Below are 18,170 nucleotides of genomic sequence, written 5' to 3' on the forward strand. Positions count from 1 at the left end.
GCCTATAGGTGGAATTTTCACATTAACTTCACGCAATATAACATGATTTTATTATCGTAGTTTTGACTTTATTTTTTAAAATATTATGACGTTAATCTTATTTAGTTATTTTTCAACGTGGCACAAAAATGCTGCCGTATGCTTCTGAATGCAAACACAATTTGGCACAGCGGCCCAAAAAAGCGGATATTTGAATCATTTGTTAATAAACTAATGTTTTCTGAGTCAATGTTGCAAAAATGAATTTGACGAACCTGACTCGCCATCTCCTCACTGGACGTGCCTTTAGAGAGAAATGCATCTTTACGGATTACATAATGAAAGAGTTTTTGTTTTCGATTTGAATTATTTCGTTTCAAAATAGTAATTTAAAGCATTCTATAGCTATATTTATCATGTCGGTGAAGCGCTCCTGCTCAAGACCAAGACGACAAAGCGCATCCTGTTTGCTTTCCTTATTTTACAAAAGCACAAGGTTTTGTTGATATTGTGAGTGCACACAAATACAAGTAGACCCTTTGCAGTTCCGAATGATGCATACTCTGGCTACCAGAAATCGCTTACTCTGCCTTTAATAGCTGTGTAATAGGAAAGAGAGAGAGAAAAAAGACACGGTATCCAGTCGGACTCGGGCCGAGAATTCTCATAAGCTGTTGGACAAGGGCCGGGCCCATGCAGGGCTCTATTCGTTCCCTCGTTTCAATTAAAAGTTCCTCCCAGCTCGGCGGGCCCCCATACTACCCCGGCCCATATGCAGGGTTTTTCCTGCTTTGACATTTTTTTGGCGGCCGCCAAAACAAATTTTTGTCCCGCCAAAGCCTTTTTTGATCAGTTAATGCGATTTATGAGTGATGTAAATGACTGCTGCGCATGTTACCTGAAGGAGAGAAAGAGCAGAGAGCCCCTCTCGGGTCTTCAAACCCTCTCTCTTCCTCAGACATATTACTAAAATGGTAAAAGGTCATAAGACCGAATCCTTGTTTCATGTGGCGCATGGGAGTTGCGCTCAAAAAACATGTCACCTCTCTGACAAGCGTTCCGCACATGCAGCTGACATAAACCACACTTTCAGTTAAGGAATAAAAATCCTGTGCAGTGAAGCGTTTTCTGTGTTGACACAAATTTTTGCAATGTACTAACAGCTGGGATTAGCACACAACGCGTCCACATGTGCGCTAATGTCCGATTCGTGACCTAATGACTCCTTTAAACCGATTCATTTGAATCAACACTAAACTCACGAGACATCACTGTCTGAATCGGTTTATAACAAATAATTTACTCAGAACACCTCAGAAATGAGATCGTAAGTGTGTTTACTCCATTTAGCAAGATTGGTTATTAAGATTTAGCCTCAATAAATCAACAACTCACAAAAACAGCGCGCTCCCACAGCTGCTCCCGCCCCACCAAATACAACACTGCGGACAACACGGTGCTTTTAGCTATCGAAACTTTTCTTAGTTTGTGCTTAATATAACAAAACATTAGCTTTCCTGCTATGTTGGTGTTCCTAATAAATGTCACAGGAATTGGTGTCTTGAATATGTTTTGCATAAGTCCGATGCTTCTTTTTCTTTTCGAAGTTATTGCTTGAAAAAGACACATTTCATTATGTATTTTCAAATGCCTAGGCCTGTGTTTAATTCCCTTAATTATAACATTTCTAGCGTTATTTTTAAACGTTTAGTCAAACAATAATATATTATCTCATGTGTCTAAAATCAGGGCTTAAAATTAATTGGTTTTAAAGGTCCCCTGAAATGCTTAGAAACACGCAGCATTACTCTGTGTTAACGTCATTTTATCTGAAACAGGAAGACAGGGTGGGACACATCAAGCAGCCCCGCCCCTTTTTAAAATAGCCAATAGCGTTCGTTTATATCACAGCTTGGGCTAGAGCCGTTGAGCTCTGTAAAGCCGTATTTGACAGGGTATGCCAACCACAATCTCATCCATATTGCTGTAAGATATAGCATTCTGTGTAGAATTCAAATAGCTCCGATACATTTTGTGGTCTTTTTTGCGGAAGTGACGAACTGCAAGCTTTGAATGCTTAAATATTCTAAATGCGAATTTTGTCACCGTTTTGGAGCACACTGCCTTATAGATAACCTTAAGACTAACACATTGATACTAACACTCAAAAAACTTTAATTTTGATTTCATGGGGACTTTAATTATTGCCGCCAGTGCTTCAGGATCGGGTCGGGGCAGACGCAGGCTGACGCACAAATATATGTGTGTGTGTGTATGTATATATGTATATTTATGGCGGTAAAACCGCATACCGCGCTATTGAGCCACTCAAAATTACCGCAAGGGAAATTCCCTGACCGCGACAGCCCTAACTAACACCCAAAAAACTTAAATTTTGATTTCATGGTGACTTTAAGTAAAAACTTTTTTTTTCGTTACATTTCCCGAGTTACAGGTTAAAATGAAATAAAACATTACTTAATGAATTCAAGGCACTGTAATTTCCTTTTTTAAAAGTTTTTTTTGGCCGGAAACTAAATTTTTACCTCAGACTTCACATGCGTTTTCTTCGTGTCAGTTGCGGCGAGTTCAAAAATGACCATGCGAAAGACGATTGATTGATTTTCCATTGTTCTGCATTTCCCCAGTTGATTTGAATAAATAAGCTATGCTTTGACCAACGTTGAGTGTATTTTTATTTATTAATTTTTTTAACGACCGCCTAAAATGAAATGATGATAACGCGAGGCAAGTGTGCGGCAAGCGGAATTCACTGAGGGATTTGACAGTGTGATTCATAGATTAAGTATTTCAAATATAGGCTATTATATATGCTACACGCACGCACAGAGTTTTTTTTTTTCTTACCATCTTTTGGGGGTTTCTTGCTTTTAGACTAGTCGGATACAAAACTTTCCTTTAAACGTCAGTCAAATTAGTCGCCGCGCACATCCCAAATTATACCTACAAGCCTAGGCTTGTATATAATATATATATAATGTTTGTCATATTCGTGATTTGATTTTTTATGAAAATTTTGTTTGATAGAATAGCTAGGGTATTCGTTATGTTCGTATATTGCTTATGACGAAAATTCATTAGCCTAGCCTATTATGAAGTTGATTTAAAATTCTTCAAACAAATTTTAAGAAGTTAAAAGAATGAAATTAGCCTGTAGGCTATCTATAGGCTAATTTTCTTAACTTTTATTAGACTGCAGATCGGGAAAAAATTATTCTTGATAATCTTTAAAATGACAGAAATCACTGACAATTTAGGCTATAGGCCTACTTTCTTCGACTGCAGAAAAAAACGAAACCATTTAATTTGCAGTTTTAACTTGTGAATTAAATGAAAAACAAGAAATGAATCACAACAAGAACAATAGTTTTTTTTCTTGTAATCAAGAAAAAATATTTGGCAAAATTTCAAAATGAATGCTGAATGATATTTGACCGTGAACGCATCTCCACTGAATAGAATCGTTGGTGTCTGTCGCGAATATTAAGCATGTTTTAGGCTATAACGCATTGCGTGTGTGTTTCACTAGCTCCGTTCCCATTGACACCTTTTGTTTGATCCAATTCTGGATATTACCAGCCTAAGATGTGTGATTAATCAGCCGATTAATCCGTATCTAAAGCCGTGTCTACACCAAGAGAACCCATTACGGGAAGTGGCGCGAGGCGACAAATCTTCTACAGTAACTGGTGTCTCCTTCTATCCCGAATCTTTGAAACATGCGTTGTATACGTTGAAAGTGAAACCTAAAAAACAGCGCGCGTAAGAAAGCGATTGCACACTTTCGGGAGCTTCAGCAAATGCATGCGATCACAGATTGCGCTCCCAGCCGAAACAACCCCCCACTTGAAATTTAAATAAGATTTTGGCCATATTGCCCATCTAAATCATTCATCCCACACTATCAACAGGCGCATCATGTAGGCTACACTTCTTGTACTTCGTTTGGGCACCACAAGGTGTCCTTAGAATGTGGAAGAAATAAAACCAACAGCAATATGCAGAAGTATGTGCATGCATTAGGTCTATCTCAAATGTGTTCTGCATTTGTGGCTGATTTCATTTGCCAAATTTGATACAAATGCTATCTGTGGCAATCATACCTGAGAGAGAGAGAGAGAGAGAGAACATGTGTCTGTCTGTGTGTGTGTGTGTGGGTGAGAGAGAGAGTACATGTGTCTGTCTGTGTGTGTGGGTGAGAGAGAGAGAGTACATGTCTGTCTGTGTGTGTGTGTGTGTGGGTGAGAGAGAGAGTACATGTGTCTGTCTGTGTGTGTGTGTGTGTGGGTGAGAGAGAGAGTACATGTGTCTGTGTGTGTGGGTGAGAGAGAGTACATGTGTCTGTGTGTGTGGGTGAGAGAGAGTACATACATCTGTGTGTGTGGGTGAGAGAGAGTACATGTGTCTGTCAAACTAAGTTGATTGGGGTCATATTGACCCCAAGGGCCGATTGAGGGTTAACCGATCAATCCGCTCAGCGCCACTAAGCGCGCTCATTCTTGCGTGTACATATACTTTTATTTTCACCACCTGCAAACTCACAAGGAGGTCATAAAAGGCACTTTACCTCATCGTTGCTCCACGTTTGCCCTCTGCTCATTTTGTTTTGGTTACACCGCGTCGTCAAAGCATGTCGCATCTTGTCATTACTTCCTGTTTTTGGTTTGTTTAGAAGTATTTGGTCCGAGTTGCATTCATATATCATTCGAACCGCACTAGAGTTTGTTTGGTGCGCACCAGGGTTTGGATGGCAGCGTTCATTCACACTTACTCAAACGAACCGCACTAACAGAGCAATCGCACCAGGGTTCGTTTTAATCGAACCAAACATGACAATAAATTGGGTTAATTTAAAAATACAGTGGTTAAATTTAAACATTTATTTCTATTGCTCTTTGTTTAAAAAAAAAAGGTTATAAAAAATGTCAATTATCGATACCGAACGATATGAAACATTATATCGTTGATACATTTTTTAGCTATATCGCCCAGCCCTAAGTTGTGGCCCTTGAATCTGATTGGTTGGGCAGTGCTCCATGAGTGTCTAACAGCATTGACAGTGTTTGTAGCTCAGAGGGAATGTTGGTTTGTAACGTATTTGTATGTGGCTTTCCCTCAGTGGGTGTGTGTGCATGTGTGCGCAGGAGGAAGTTTGAACCAGGGTTTCTGTGGTAATTGTAGTGACATTTACATGATGATCATCATTCACTGTGAGCTGAACGTTTTTCACTGTTTCCTCCAAATAAAGATTTTGTGTGTCATGTTTCAGGCTTCTCTGGCGTGTCCATCATCTCTTGTCTGGTACGTGGCTCTGATTGTGACCCGCTTGATCCTGCTGACGTTGTGTGGATGGGTTTTATGCTGGACCCTCGTCAACCTCTTCGACAATTACTCTGTACTCAACCTGCTCTTCCTGGGATATCCGTGAGTCTCCAGACTATCATGCTGGGGAATTCCAGTCAATAAAAGTCCCTGTTATTATCATGCTCTGGATGCCATGGACAGATCAGGGGTCCGTTCTTCGTACATCGCTAACTCAGTTAGCTTGATTTGATTGTTGACGATTTCGCTTGATCTTGGATTATTTGGTTCTTCGAAGCTCATCCCGGAGTTGCTGTCATAGCAACAGGTCCATAAGCTTAAACTTGCTCGGGAGCAGGCTTATTTCATGTAAACAGGATTAGATTGCACCTTTTTTAAGCAGAATTGATACTTAAAATCTGTCCGCTACCACTGCTTTATTACAAGAGTATCCTACTGATCAAGGGACAATAATTTAAAATAATAATCATTTAAAAATTAGTTTAACGATAATATAATAATGTTGTGTAGTGTTTAATACTATATACACAGCCAGTTTTACTCACTGAAATATTTATTTGTCATAAAATTATTACTTTATAATTGTATTCGAGTCTGCCTGTACAAAAATTAGAAATCGTGAATATAAATAATTGTAAACAATTTAAATAAAATAAAAGCAGTGCACATTTCATTTATCTATTATAACATTTATGTAGTTTTGTTCGCTTGGCTGTTTCCTTATAAAAGACGAAGTTTTTCGTCAGGTGTCTTTTTTAATTATATGATGTCATTACGTTGCTGTCTTGCCGCCTGCCAATCGTCCAAAAATTTGTCAAGTTTTTCGTCAGGTGTTTTTTTTATTATATGATGTCATTACGTTGTTGTCTTGCCGCCAGCTAATCGCTGCATTGTTGATCGTGGTTTCGAGTATCGATACATAGCCCCTTTTAAACCAACACATGAACGCGCAATTATCTCAGATAACTCAATCCAGCCATACTAATCATCAACAACAGCTGTGTTCGAAGAACCGAATTAGCCAGATCCTGATTAGCGCGATGATATCATCTTGAATGTGACATTTCATCTCGGATGTAATAAGCGACGTACGAAGAACGGGCCCCAGGCTGAAGGAGCCTTTTTGTTTTTGGCTGACTTTTGAGTTTCCTTTTTGTAAAGTGACAGATAACTTTGGAATATCTTGGGCCTGCAGTCATGCTGCTGGGCTCTGTATATTAATGTCATTCTGCAGGTCCATTTCTGCAATTTTGAATAGATTTGCTTAGTTATTTTCACTACCTTTCTTATGAAGTTATAAAGTTTGACTCCAATCTTGTTCAGTCTGGTCTTCAGAAACATTTCGTTTTTTTTTTTTTATTAATCATCCTGATGAAGTTGCTGTTTAAGATGTCAATTAGAAAGTGAGCAGTGTGTTTTCTTTATGAAACTACACGTATGATTGTCTCCGTGTCCCCGCATGTTTGGTTACGGTGGTACTTACTGGTCAGACGTAAGATGTTTGATCTTTTCATAGCCTTTGAACACTGAATTTCTAAAAGTATATTTCAGAAAATATAGACAAATCCACTGAACTTGTCAGTCAGTGTTCAGGGAAAACCAATTGAATACCATGTAAATCATTTTAGTTATGATTATCTCTGAAAGATTTTATCTGTAGCAAACTGATTTTTGTGAGTGTAACCGCTATCATTAAAAAAATAAAAATAAATTAAAATCCTTATCCACTAGTCACAAATGGCTGGAAAAATCATAAGTCAGAGGCCGTGGGATGCTAATGGTTCTGCCACTGGTGCTCTTGTTCTTGTTTCTACTTGCAGCTGTATTGGTTTAGTTTGTTGTTGTTTAATCTTCATATTCTGTCTCTGATTCAGGTTCGGTGTTTATGTGCCGCTCTGCTGCTTCCATCAGGAGGGTCGAGCTCAATCCACTCCACCCGAATGCAGCTTCTCAGAGCAGGATGGGTCCGACGGGCCTCTGCTGCAGCCCAAAGACTTCCTCACACTGCTGCGTGAAAACCTGCGTGAGCAGTTCTCCAGCCCTGCAAACATCCCCACACACACCTGCCCGCCTTCACCTGAGCTCATCCGCAGTGAAGTCGAGGAGCTCAAGACCGACTTTAACCGCCGCATCAAGGAAGTGCTCTTCAATTCGCTCTTCAGTGCTTATTATGTGGCCTTCCTACCGCTGTGCTTTGTCAGGGTGAGACATCCTCAGACAGTAGTCGTTGAATGGACTGTTCAAGTCACTCTGCAGCTTGATCAAAGACAGAATAGTGATTGTTCTTGCAGGGGTTCAAACTCCTATGTGGTGAGCGTGATTTCACCAAGTACAACAAGTTGATCCTGGAACAACATTCCAATCAACCAATCAGAATTGAGATATAACTTTTCAGGAAATATCTGTTTTAGGCTTAAAGTCAGGGTTAGGTGCTTCTACACCCTTGTTAATCAGCTATCATTTACCACTGATTTTAGGAATAAATTATGGGTAGGGTTAGGTTTAGGGGTAGGGATTGAGTTAAGTCTATATTTTTGGACAATGATGTTGATCCAGGATCATCAAAAGATGTTGATCCAGGAACATGTCTGTCTTGGCAAAATCACGGCGACCACTCCTATGTACATGTAGTTACCAGCCCATTTTTTTTAGAGGGATAGTTCACTGTGGGAACAACATGGGTGATGTCATTGGTGACAGAATTTATTTTTATTTAAAAATGAATTTTATAAAGTCTACTTCATGTTTATGTGGTATTTGGAACCGTGTTTGTCTGAAAGCAATCATCATTGATGCACAGTAATAGACAGGGATGGAAAAATGCAGTGGAAATATAATGGTGCAGCAGTCCAGCCAGAGCAGCATCCTATCCCTACCCAACCAAACAGCCAACTACTCAATCAGTGAGGTAGATTAGTGAGACAGTACTTTGTAAGCGGTGGTGCTTTTAACAGAATGAACTGGGAGGCGCAGCTGTTGCTATTAACATGTTAAAGGGTCAAAGATAGTGACACAATCCTGTGCAGAAGTGCGTAACAGCCAGTCAGATTGGAGCTTGTGGTTTTACACTCCTTATGTTCCATGTTTTCCAGAGCACGCAGTACTACGACATGCGCTGGTCATGTGAGCACCTGATCATGGTGTGGATCAATGCGTTTGTGATGTTGATGAGTCAGCTGCTGCCACCCAGTTACTGTGACCTGCTGCATCGTTCCGCTGCGCATTTGGGCAGCTGGCAGAGGCTGGAACACGGATCCTACAGCAATACACCGCAGCACATGTGAGTTGTTTCTCCATCACATGTCACAGAACACCTTCGGTGAATCAGAAATGAATGAATGTTCCTTTTGATCGATTCATTGGAGGTTCAGCTCTCAACTTATGTAGTTTAGACATAGTTTCGAAGTAAAGTTCTTCGCTTGCAGGACACTTTACAAACAGAATATCAGCAGTGTTATGGGTGTTTATGATGTCATGACGTTGCTCTTCTCTTTGGTATGTGTTCAGCTGGTCTGAGAGCACCATCTGGCCTCAGGGAGTCCTGGTGCGTCACAGTCGCTGTCTTTATAAGGCTGTTGGGCCGTATAATGTGGCCTTGCCCTCCGACGTCTCGCATGCCAGGTTTTATGTGAGTATCTGTCATTTCTCGTCCTTTAACTTAGTATGATGACATGAATGCAAATGAATGTTTACCCACAAATTAAAGGAATAGTTCACTAGGGCTGGGACAATAAATCAATGCATCGCGATTCGTGGATCGATTCTGAGATTATCGAAATGCATCGTGATTCTCTCTCGAATCGATTCTGAGCTTAGTTTTTAACAGCAGATGGCGCTCTAGGCTAGTTTTTAACCGCACTCAAATGCTCATGAAGAAGAGTGCTTTCGCGTTCGGCTGAGTAATGTAAGTGGTTAAATGTACTTGCACATCGGCTTTTGCGTAGATTTATAAATGATTTACCTTACAAATCCTATGAAATGGCGCACGTTGCGTTCCCAGATGAATGTTATAATAAACCCAAACTCACAACAACATGCAGAGATGGGAGTTTGAGACGCTCCACACATGTAAATGATAACAGTTCCTGTGGAACTACTGTGAACAGAGCCGCTGTGTGACGCATGTACTTAACCTACACGCATGTAAATAATTAAAGTGCATATACTGTATTAGAACTGCATCGCATATAATTATTTAATTAAATCGTAGCGTTTGTGAATTCACAATTATGCTTAATTATGATTTTTAAATGGGTTTAATATATCATGCAGCCTTGGGAAACAGTCTAATGTGTTTTATGGATTCTCGTCCGTGAAATGCGGCACTTCCGGTATTTTGCCGGTTAGTCGACACGAGCAAAATGAAGTCGAGGATTTTTAAAAATCGAATAGTCAAATAAAATCGACGAATCGTGACAGCCCTAGTTCAAATGGTGCGTGTGTGAGGAACTGGAAGCAAGCAGAATATGGCTATTTCTAAAGCATGCAGTGCCATCTGCTGTTAAAAACTAAGCTCAGAATCGATTCAAGAGAGAATCGCGATGCCTTCGGAAAATCTCAGAATCGATGCAGAATAATTTCTAGATTTGCGATGCATCGATTTATTGTCCCAGCCCTATAGTTCACCCAAAAATGAAAATTCTGTCATTATGTCGTTCCAAACCCGTAAGTTCTTCGTTCATCTTCAGAACACACATTAAGATATTTTTGATGAAATCCGAGCGCTTTCTGACACTCCATAGACAGCAAGGGTCCTACCACGGTCAAGGCACAGAAACGTAGTAAGGACATCGTTAAAACGGTCCATGTGACATCATTGGTACAACCGTAATTTTACGAAGCTACGAGAATCCTTTTTGTGCTCAAAGAAAACAAACTTAACTTTATTCAACGTTATTCAACAAACCATGCAGATGGATTATCAGACAATACATTGTGATAAAACATCTGCATTAATAAATAGAAAAGGGTTTGTCTGTTACTCTGCTGTCATTAGATCAGGGTTCCTCAGATCCGGTTCTGCAAAGCTCAGCTCAAAACCTGATTCACATACCTGTAATTTTCTAGTAACTCTGAAAGAGCTTGATTAGCTTAATATGGTATGTTTGATTAGGGTTGGATTTAAACTCTGCATGGCTGGATTTGAGGAACCCTGATTTAGATCACTTGTTCCCAACCATGTTCCAACCTTGCACATTTTGCATGTCTCCTTTGTGTGACACACATTTCAGGTCTTGGAGTCTCTTAACACTAGAACCGCCAGGGGTTGCTGTATACCTAAAAGTGCCAGCGGGTAAATTTTACCCACGCACATGGCAACTGTATTTATATGGCTAAAGAACATATTATTTTTCTGTATTATGCTACTGTCTTCACAAAGAAGTGTCTAGAGTCATGAAATTATTATGTCTAGTCATCAACTATATTTTTATCCTGTTGTTTTATGTTCAAGACTTTTTAATGCAGGCTACACTGATCCATAATGATCAGTAGCCTAAGCTAAAAAAAAAAGTCTGCACTGACAACGGAAATTAGAAGGTAGTAGCCTAAATATTTGGGTGGTTTAATATTATAATACAATGTCATTAATCAATATATTAAGATACCCCATGCTATGAATTACTAAAACAGCCTATAGACAATAATGAGCAATAATAATTCACCACACTGCATAGGATGATGCGATGAAAAATTCAAGCGCACAGCTTCACCTAAATATTTATTAATTTGTTTAGTTATATAATTTATAATTTGAATAAGAGAACAACACCATTAAACTTTGTGTAATCAAAGTAATCAAAGGTAATAAAAAAAAAGGTTTTATTCAACACAGTAACAACAATAAACGATATGGCAAGACAAAAATTAAATAATTAAACCAAAGTTTGACCAATTAGAGTAACGTGAGGCTAAAACATGTAAATATGATATCTAGATCACTGTCAGATGAGCCGTCAGATGCTGAGCCGACCCAGGACGCATAACTTACCATCAGACTCTCCATCACTCATGGCATTTAGTGTTTATAATACCTACCTTTCATAAATCACCTTTTTCTAGTCATTTTGACTTTATTTATGAAACTGATAACCGTTAAATCAGTGAGTGAAAGGCGTTGCCTAGAAATGTACAATGTTAAAACCAGAGGTGTAAAGTATTGGAGTAAATGTAATTAGTTATTGTACTTGAGTATCTTTTTGGCTTCTTTGTAGATTTACTGAGTATCAAAGGTATATTAGCAACTTACTCTCTACTTCACTACATTTTTGAAAGGATATTGGTTTACTTATGCCCTTTTTGAGCACTTGTGCTTCACTGAGACTTGAATGTTCGTAGACGTTTAAGAGGCGCTTGTGTTGACATAGATTTCTTGGAATTTTAAGGTGTTCAGTTTTATTTTGATTATACAAAATAAATATGATTGCTCTCCTCACAAATCAACTTTTCTTGTTTTTCACTGGCATTTCTTTTAGATGTTAAGGACTATTGCATATTTGAGCCTATACATTCAGTATGAGTAAAATAATTAAATACTGGTAAAATCAGATACTCTTAGACTTTTACTCAAGTCGTTTTGTAATTGGTGATTTGTAACTTGTAATGGAGTCATTTTCGCTGTAAGGTATCTGTACTTTTGCTCAATTATGGTTTCAGGTACACTTTACATCTCTGCTTCCATTCTTAATCAGTGAGTTTGACAGACCTCTGCCAGAAGAGGGCAAGATTTTAGCAACAACAGTGTGATTTAAGATACCATTGTCAATTTGGTCAAACTTCATTTTAAGGTCACACTTTATATTATTCTCACTATTAACTAACTATGACTTTTGCCTCAAACTCCTAATTTACTAATACTTGCTAGTAATATGCATACTAATAAGCAACTAGTTAATAGTGAGAATTGGTCCCTAAACTGAAGTGTTACTGTCAATTTGAATTGGCTAGTAAAAGACACCAGCTTTAGAAAAGATTTTGACGGACTTTGTTATCGTAAATTTCTTTCCTGTTTCTTGACAATCGTCATCACTGGTTTTACTCTGTACTTTCACATCTTGTCTCAGTGGAAAGCAGTAATACGGCAATTTTTCAAAACAGGTGCTGCGCTTATAGGTATAAATGCCCCGTTTTTTTTATCTGGTTTTATCTAAACATTTTTTAACAACATTGGATTGTAAATTACATAATTTTAGTAAAAGTCAATGACTGGGAGACTTGAATGTTTTTTTTCAAATCTGTTATGTACATTTGAAAAACAGCCACGGGTAAAATTTACCCTGTGGCGCTTCTAGTGTTAATGAGCTAATGACCTGAATCAGGTGTGTTTGATGAAGGATACATGTGTAATGTGCAGTGGGGCTCCAGAAACCTGGCTGGGAACCACTGGTTTTGATGATGAACTGATGTTAGTTGAGTGACGATGAGAGTTTTGATCATGTGTTGTGTTAGCCATCGGCACGGTCTTTATTTACTGATCTTAAGTTCCCCAAGCTCTGTGGATCATACTGCGATGTGTTCGCTGCCCATGTGATTGATGCTGATTTTGTTTTCTTCTGTGTAGTTTCTGTTCCATAAGCCGCTGCGGATCTTGAACCTTCTCATCGGGATTGAGTCAAGCGTGATACTGTATCAGCTTTACTCACTGCTGCGCTCGGAGCGCTGGAACCACACGCTCTCACTGGGCCTTATCCTCTTCTGCAACTATTACGTGCTGTTCAAGCTGCTGCGGGACCGTATCGTGCTGGGTAAGGCGTATTCGTACCCGCTCGGCAGCAGCGGTCTGGACATTAAGTCATAGTGAAACCGAGCAAGGAGATAAAGCCGGATCCCTGAGACAATATTGAGTCAGGGAGAGACTGGGAACTTCTGTTGCTTTTGATAGTCTATTTTCATGCAACGTTTGTATCTATTTAATAAAATATTTTATTTTGTATACCGTTACACACAACAAGAAGATGGGCATTACCTTTACGACATACTTGTCAAATCCTTTTGTAGCCCGCATCTCACATGACGTCCAAATATAGCTAAAGATTGAAAAGAAAAAGAACTAGAAGAGCTAATGCCAACCAATCATGACGAAGGACTGGAAAGTCCAGTTCATTGAGTGCTGTTTGATCATTTCCACTGTTACTGTGTTTTACGAGTATTATCTGTTCATAGTATATTTGTCCACTTTGTTTCAATCAAACTTTGTAGAAAAACAGTACCGACAGGATCTATTTTTAAAGCTTGAGTGATTAGCATCCTTAATTTTCTTTTGATGTTTACTCTGTGCCAACTCCCAAGGGGCCGTGGGCCATTGGAGTGGGCGTGGCTAGTGTGCTCTGGGCAGAGCCTGTGGACTGTCAGATTTGCAGTATTTTACAAAACTGCTTTGTTTCAAAGTACAGACGACATCTGGAATAAAAGACAAAAACAGCTCAGGTGCCCATTTTTCTCAGATCTGTTGGTGGATCATCGTTACCACGAAAACGGTCATGAAATATCTGGTTCTTATCTCACCCCAAGATAAAAATAAGAAATGATCAAGATAATTAAACCATTAAGATTTTCTTTACGTTATCACAGTATATTTGTTTTTCATATTAGAGTAATAAGAATTTGAGGGGTGCTACATGTGAAAGTGCCAAAAGCCTTAAAAATAAGCTCCATTTTCTTATGTTCAGGTGAAATATGAGCTAGACATGTTCTCGACAAGCGACATGCCTTTTTAAAAAGAAATAATTGTATATTACACGCATTGTCTAATCTGAGCGGTTCCTGCAGCCATTTCTCATTCATGACTGGTGCTTTTATTTTTTGCAAAGGCTTTTAATGTGTTGTGCATAACAGTGGGCATTAAAATTCTCAAAATGATTAGTGCCAATGAATGAATAAATGTCAAAAGTGCCGATCAGGAGCTGATCCACTCATGTCTTTTGATTTACAGTGTGTATGGATGTGTAGAACTGTCTATGACCACTACAGGGAAACAAATGCCTGTAAAAGCAGTATCTCATACAGTAGTTCTCAGACATAGCAATGCATGACATTTCCACATAACCAAGCACCTTTAGTCAACAGGTTGCAGCCCACACTATAGAAAACAGAAACGGTGCCAGTTGCATCAGTGCTATGTACAGAACAAGGTGACATCTGTGCCTTTTTTTTGTCTCCAGTCCTTCACAGTCTCAAGCTCTTCACTAGTGACTGTCCCGAACTGTGATATCAAAGGCAGCAGATGGAAAATATTTCTTAAAAGCCTTTAAAATAAAACAAAACAGACACTGAAATTAAATATGCTACGTTTGAATGGCTGGCAATGGAGAACATTTTTTAACCCTGACCTTGCTTAAAGGGGTCATCGGATGCCCCGATGCCAAGTTGATATGATTCTTTAGGGTCTTATTGAAAAGTTTATAACATACTTTGGTTAAAATTTCACAATGGTAGTGTAAAAAACACCCTTTTTACCTTGTCAAAATCAGCTGTTTTCGACACGCCGTTTTAGTCCCATGTTGCTTTAAATGCTAATGAGCTCTGTTGACCCCGCCCCTCTCTTCCATGGGGTGATGAGCAGACTGTAAACTTCAGCCGCGAAACTTGCTAACTAGCACATATTAGGAAAGGCGATTTAAAAAGATTCGTAAAAAAAAAACGTTATACTCACTACTTCTGTCGATGAAGCTGGATCATGAATGATTCGCGCGAACTTAAATGCATTTAGGCAGATCGGGGATCGGTGCATTCCCTTCAAAAACGAAAGTAACGGTAATCCTCTGCGTCTTCAGTGGCTCAAATGTTGGAAGTAAATGACGACTGCTATGTTCATTATTACATCCAACAACAAAACGCTTCAATCGCTTAATCGGAGACATTCTTGTCTTCCCCTGCACCGGAGACGACACAATGGCGGACAGCTCTCGGCTCACTCAAGGCGGGTTTAAGGTAAGACGCTAGTGTCAATCAACTATCGTGGGAGCGGCCTGTGCAGAACTATGTCATGTGTACACACACTTCCAACGCACATTTATGTTCAAACAACATGTAAAGTGAATTTTGCATCCGATGACCCCTTTAAGACAATTTAGCAAAACACTTTTGTTCTTTTGTACAAGATATGGCTGATTGTATGGCTAAACAAGTGTTAAAAGTATTTTTAAGCCAAGTAGTTCTATTAGGTATTGATGCTTCAACATGTTCTTGTATATTGTTGGACTATTCAACTTTCCTGTGTGAAATAATAGTATCTTATGTGCTAATGAAGTGAACACAAAGCAGTCCGCTTCTGCTCAACCTTCTCTGCAGTCTACGTAGTTTCCCTTGATCCAGTAGCAGATTTGGGCAAATTTAAGTGGAGTGATGCGCACGCCCACGTTGAACTCTTGAGGCGTGCCGCTAAGGTCCACCCACTGGTTTTCAGAGATGATCCCGATTACTTTTCGCTCCCAGCGCTGACGTCTGCGATTCCACATGCGGGCATAGACTCCAGAGCCGCTGGCGCCTGGTTGAGCATCGCAGTGTTGGTACAGGGGGTCGTAGGATTCGTCCCCGGCCTCGCAGAAGCGGTACACCAGCTGACCCGGCCGGTTGTTGTCAAACCCAGAAAACTGCACCCGCTTTCCAGGCAGTTGCTTGGCTGTGGGGCTAATACCCAGTTTCATGTGCCTCCATTTGTGGGCCTTCTTGAGCTCCAGTAATGCGTAGTCATAATCCATGCCAATGTCATTAGCAGTGCCCTTTATCCAGCCCTTCGGTACGTGTGTGCGCTTCACTCTGATCCACTGAAACCTCATCTTGTCAGGTCTGGTGTTTGTGCTGTTTCTGCCCAACATATCTTTCTGCTGTGGTTTCAGGAAACCCACTCTCAACCTTTGGGCTCCTTTCACATAAGAACTCCGTTCTTGCCATCGTGAATGCAGTGCGCTGTTGTGAGGACGTGCCGATCACCCACTAACGTACAAGAGCACCCGGTTGGCAACTTGACTGCAGTGGAGACGGGGTAGTTCAACAGGAAGTACTGGTCAACAATACTGAAGCAACTATCGTGGCCAAAGATCTGACGTTTGCTTCTGGAGCGACCAGCAGGTGTCTTGTAGAAGGCATTTGCATCAAATCCATAAATGCCCACTGGTCTCGGTTAGCTGGCCTTTGGAGTGCAGCGTTTCATAGGACAGGAACTGCCGCAGGTCCCAGTAGCTGGGCTGAGGGTCTCGCTTGTGGCACTCCAGACCGCAGGAAGAGGTAACCTCGAGCTGAGCCGGCTGCAGGAAGTGAGGAGGTGGCCGTTCCTCGGTCTGCTGGGGCCAAACCACAGGCACATGCTAAATGGGCCACAAGAGCCGCTGGGATGATCCTGACGCCGAGCAGAGCAGCAGCACAAGAGTGAGTAAAGCGGATCGCAGTGTGGACGCCATGAAGACAAATAACCTGAGATAGAAGTAGAAATGAGTCAAACGAGATAAATCACCACAGACATTATCTCAGTTCATCGACCACACTGGACATAGAAGGTCAAGGTCGCATTGCATTGTTGGATACAGTGTTCACTGCTCTGTGCACTGTCGTATACTGCATATTTTGGCACATTTAGTAGATGCTTCATGTATTCTATGCATATATAAAATTCTGCACAATTAATCCGTTTCAAATTTCTGTTACTGAGGTCAACAGCAGGTGCTGCAAAACAAATATTCTGTGCCTAAGGTCAGAGATCTGTCTAATGGCGCTTTTCCACTGCGTGGTACGACTCGGCTTGGTACGGCACGGTTTGGCTCGGCACGGTTTGCGGTTCCACTGCAGTTCAGTACCGCTTTAGAGTGGGCGGGATTATTCAGATGTTGTTATAGTCACGCCGCCTCTACTACCACGACTCCTAAAAAAAACTTTTTCATTCCGCGTCGCCCCATCAAGCTCTCGCTGGATCCACTCCTCTGCTATCAACGAGAGGAACGTCTGTTCTTCCGCAACAGACAACAAAACTTTTTTGTTGTTAAAAAAAAAGTGCGCTCGTTCAAAACAGTTGCGTTCGATCCTTCGCTGGCTGTGCTGATTTAAATCTAGCGGTTCTTTTGTGTTTGTGTCGCAAGTTCAGTGACGCAGGTAGTGACGATTCTCTTCGGCCAATCCGTGATCAGCAGGGTTTACACGTCACGTTTTGGTAACGGTACGGTTCACTTGGAACCCCAACCGAAGTGGTACTAAAAAAAAGTACCAGGTACTGTACCCAGTGGAAAAACCCCCAAAAGTGAACCGTACCGAGCCGTGCCGTACCATGCAGTGGAAAAGCGCCATAATAGATTAATAATGCAAAGGCTTTTTGAAACATTATTAATCTACTTTCAGTGCCAGCTGATTTAGTGAGTGAGTTAACTTGCAGTGTTCAGAGGTTCAGGAATTTTCTTTATTCACCAGGGACAGAATCCATGGAAATATTTTTGAAGGATGACTGAGAAAATACCCGTTTCTATGACAGCAATGAAAACAGAGTTTATTGGTGACTTCACAAACCGTTCAGATGTACTACAGAACTGAAATTACCATGGTTACAAAATAGATATGATATTATTCAGAGTTAGGATCCCTGTAATACAAACCCAGAACACTTTCAGATCTTTCACATGGACATGATTAAAACCCTCATCCGTCCCTTGGGTCATTTTGACCCGCCACTGGAAAAGCATGGAATTTACGAAAAAACTGCAGATTTTTTTTAATTTAATTTTGTCACACTTGAGCATGGAGCACACACACAAAAATTTGAGTCGATTCGAGGATTCTATGTGGGTGTAATAAAAAAAGTATTACACCCACAAGTATTACATTCATTTTGACCCGGCCATAGGAATGAATGGAATGTCCGAAAAAAA

General features: G+C 40.3%; 1 protein-coding gene and 1 pseudogene across 2 annotated transcripts in view; one reads left to right on the forward strand and one right to left on the reverse strand.

The window, feature by feature from the left end:
* Positions 1-14,221, forward strand: part of LOC107720747 (transmembrane protein 39A) — a 29,602-nt gene extending 15,381 nt beyond the window's left edge. For both annotated transcript variants that reach the window (XM_016528572.1, XM_016528573.1), the window contains exons 5-9: positions 5,270-5,424; positions 7,197-7,524; positions 8,415-8,602; positions 8,830-8,950; positions 12,881-14,221. In XM_016528572.1, coding sequence (XP_016384058.1) covers positions 5,270-5,424; positions 7,197-7,524; positions 8,415-8,602; positions 8,830-8,950; positions 12,881-13,117 — 1,029 coding nt within the window. In that variant the 3' untranslated portion in view covers positions 13,118-14,221. The remainder of the gene's footprint in view (positions 1-5,269; positions 5,425-7,196; positions 7,525-8,414; positions 8,603-8,829; positions 8,951-12,880) is intronic.
* A 1,339-nt stretch (positions 14,222-15,560) lies between these two features.
* On the reverse strand, positions 15,561-16,718 carry LOC107720745 (serine protease 23-like; annotated as a pseudogene).
* Positions 16,719-18,170: the final 1,452 nt, after the last annotated feature.

Source organism: Sinocyclocheilus rhinocerous, unplaced genomic scaffold (assembly GCF_001515625.1).
Source record: "Sinocyclocheilus rhinocerous isolate Xijiao unplaced genomic scaffold, SAMN03320098_v1.1 scaffold6292, whole genome shotgun sequence".
Taxonomy (NCBI): Eukaryota; Metazoa; Chordata; class Actinopteri; order Cypriniformes; family Cyprinidae; genus Sinocyclocheilus; species Sinocyclocheilus rhinocerous.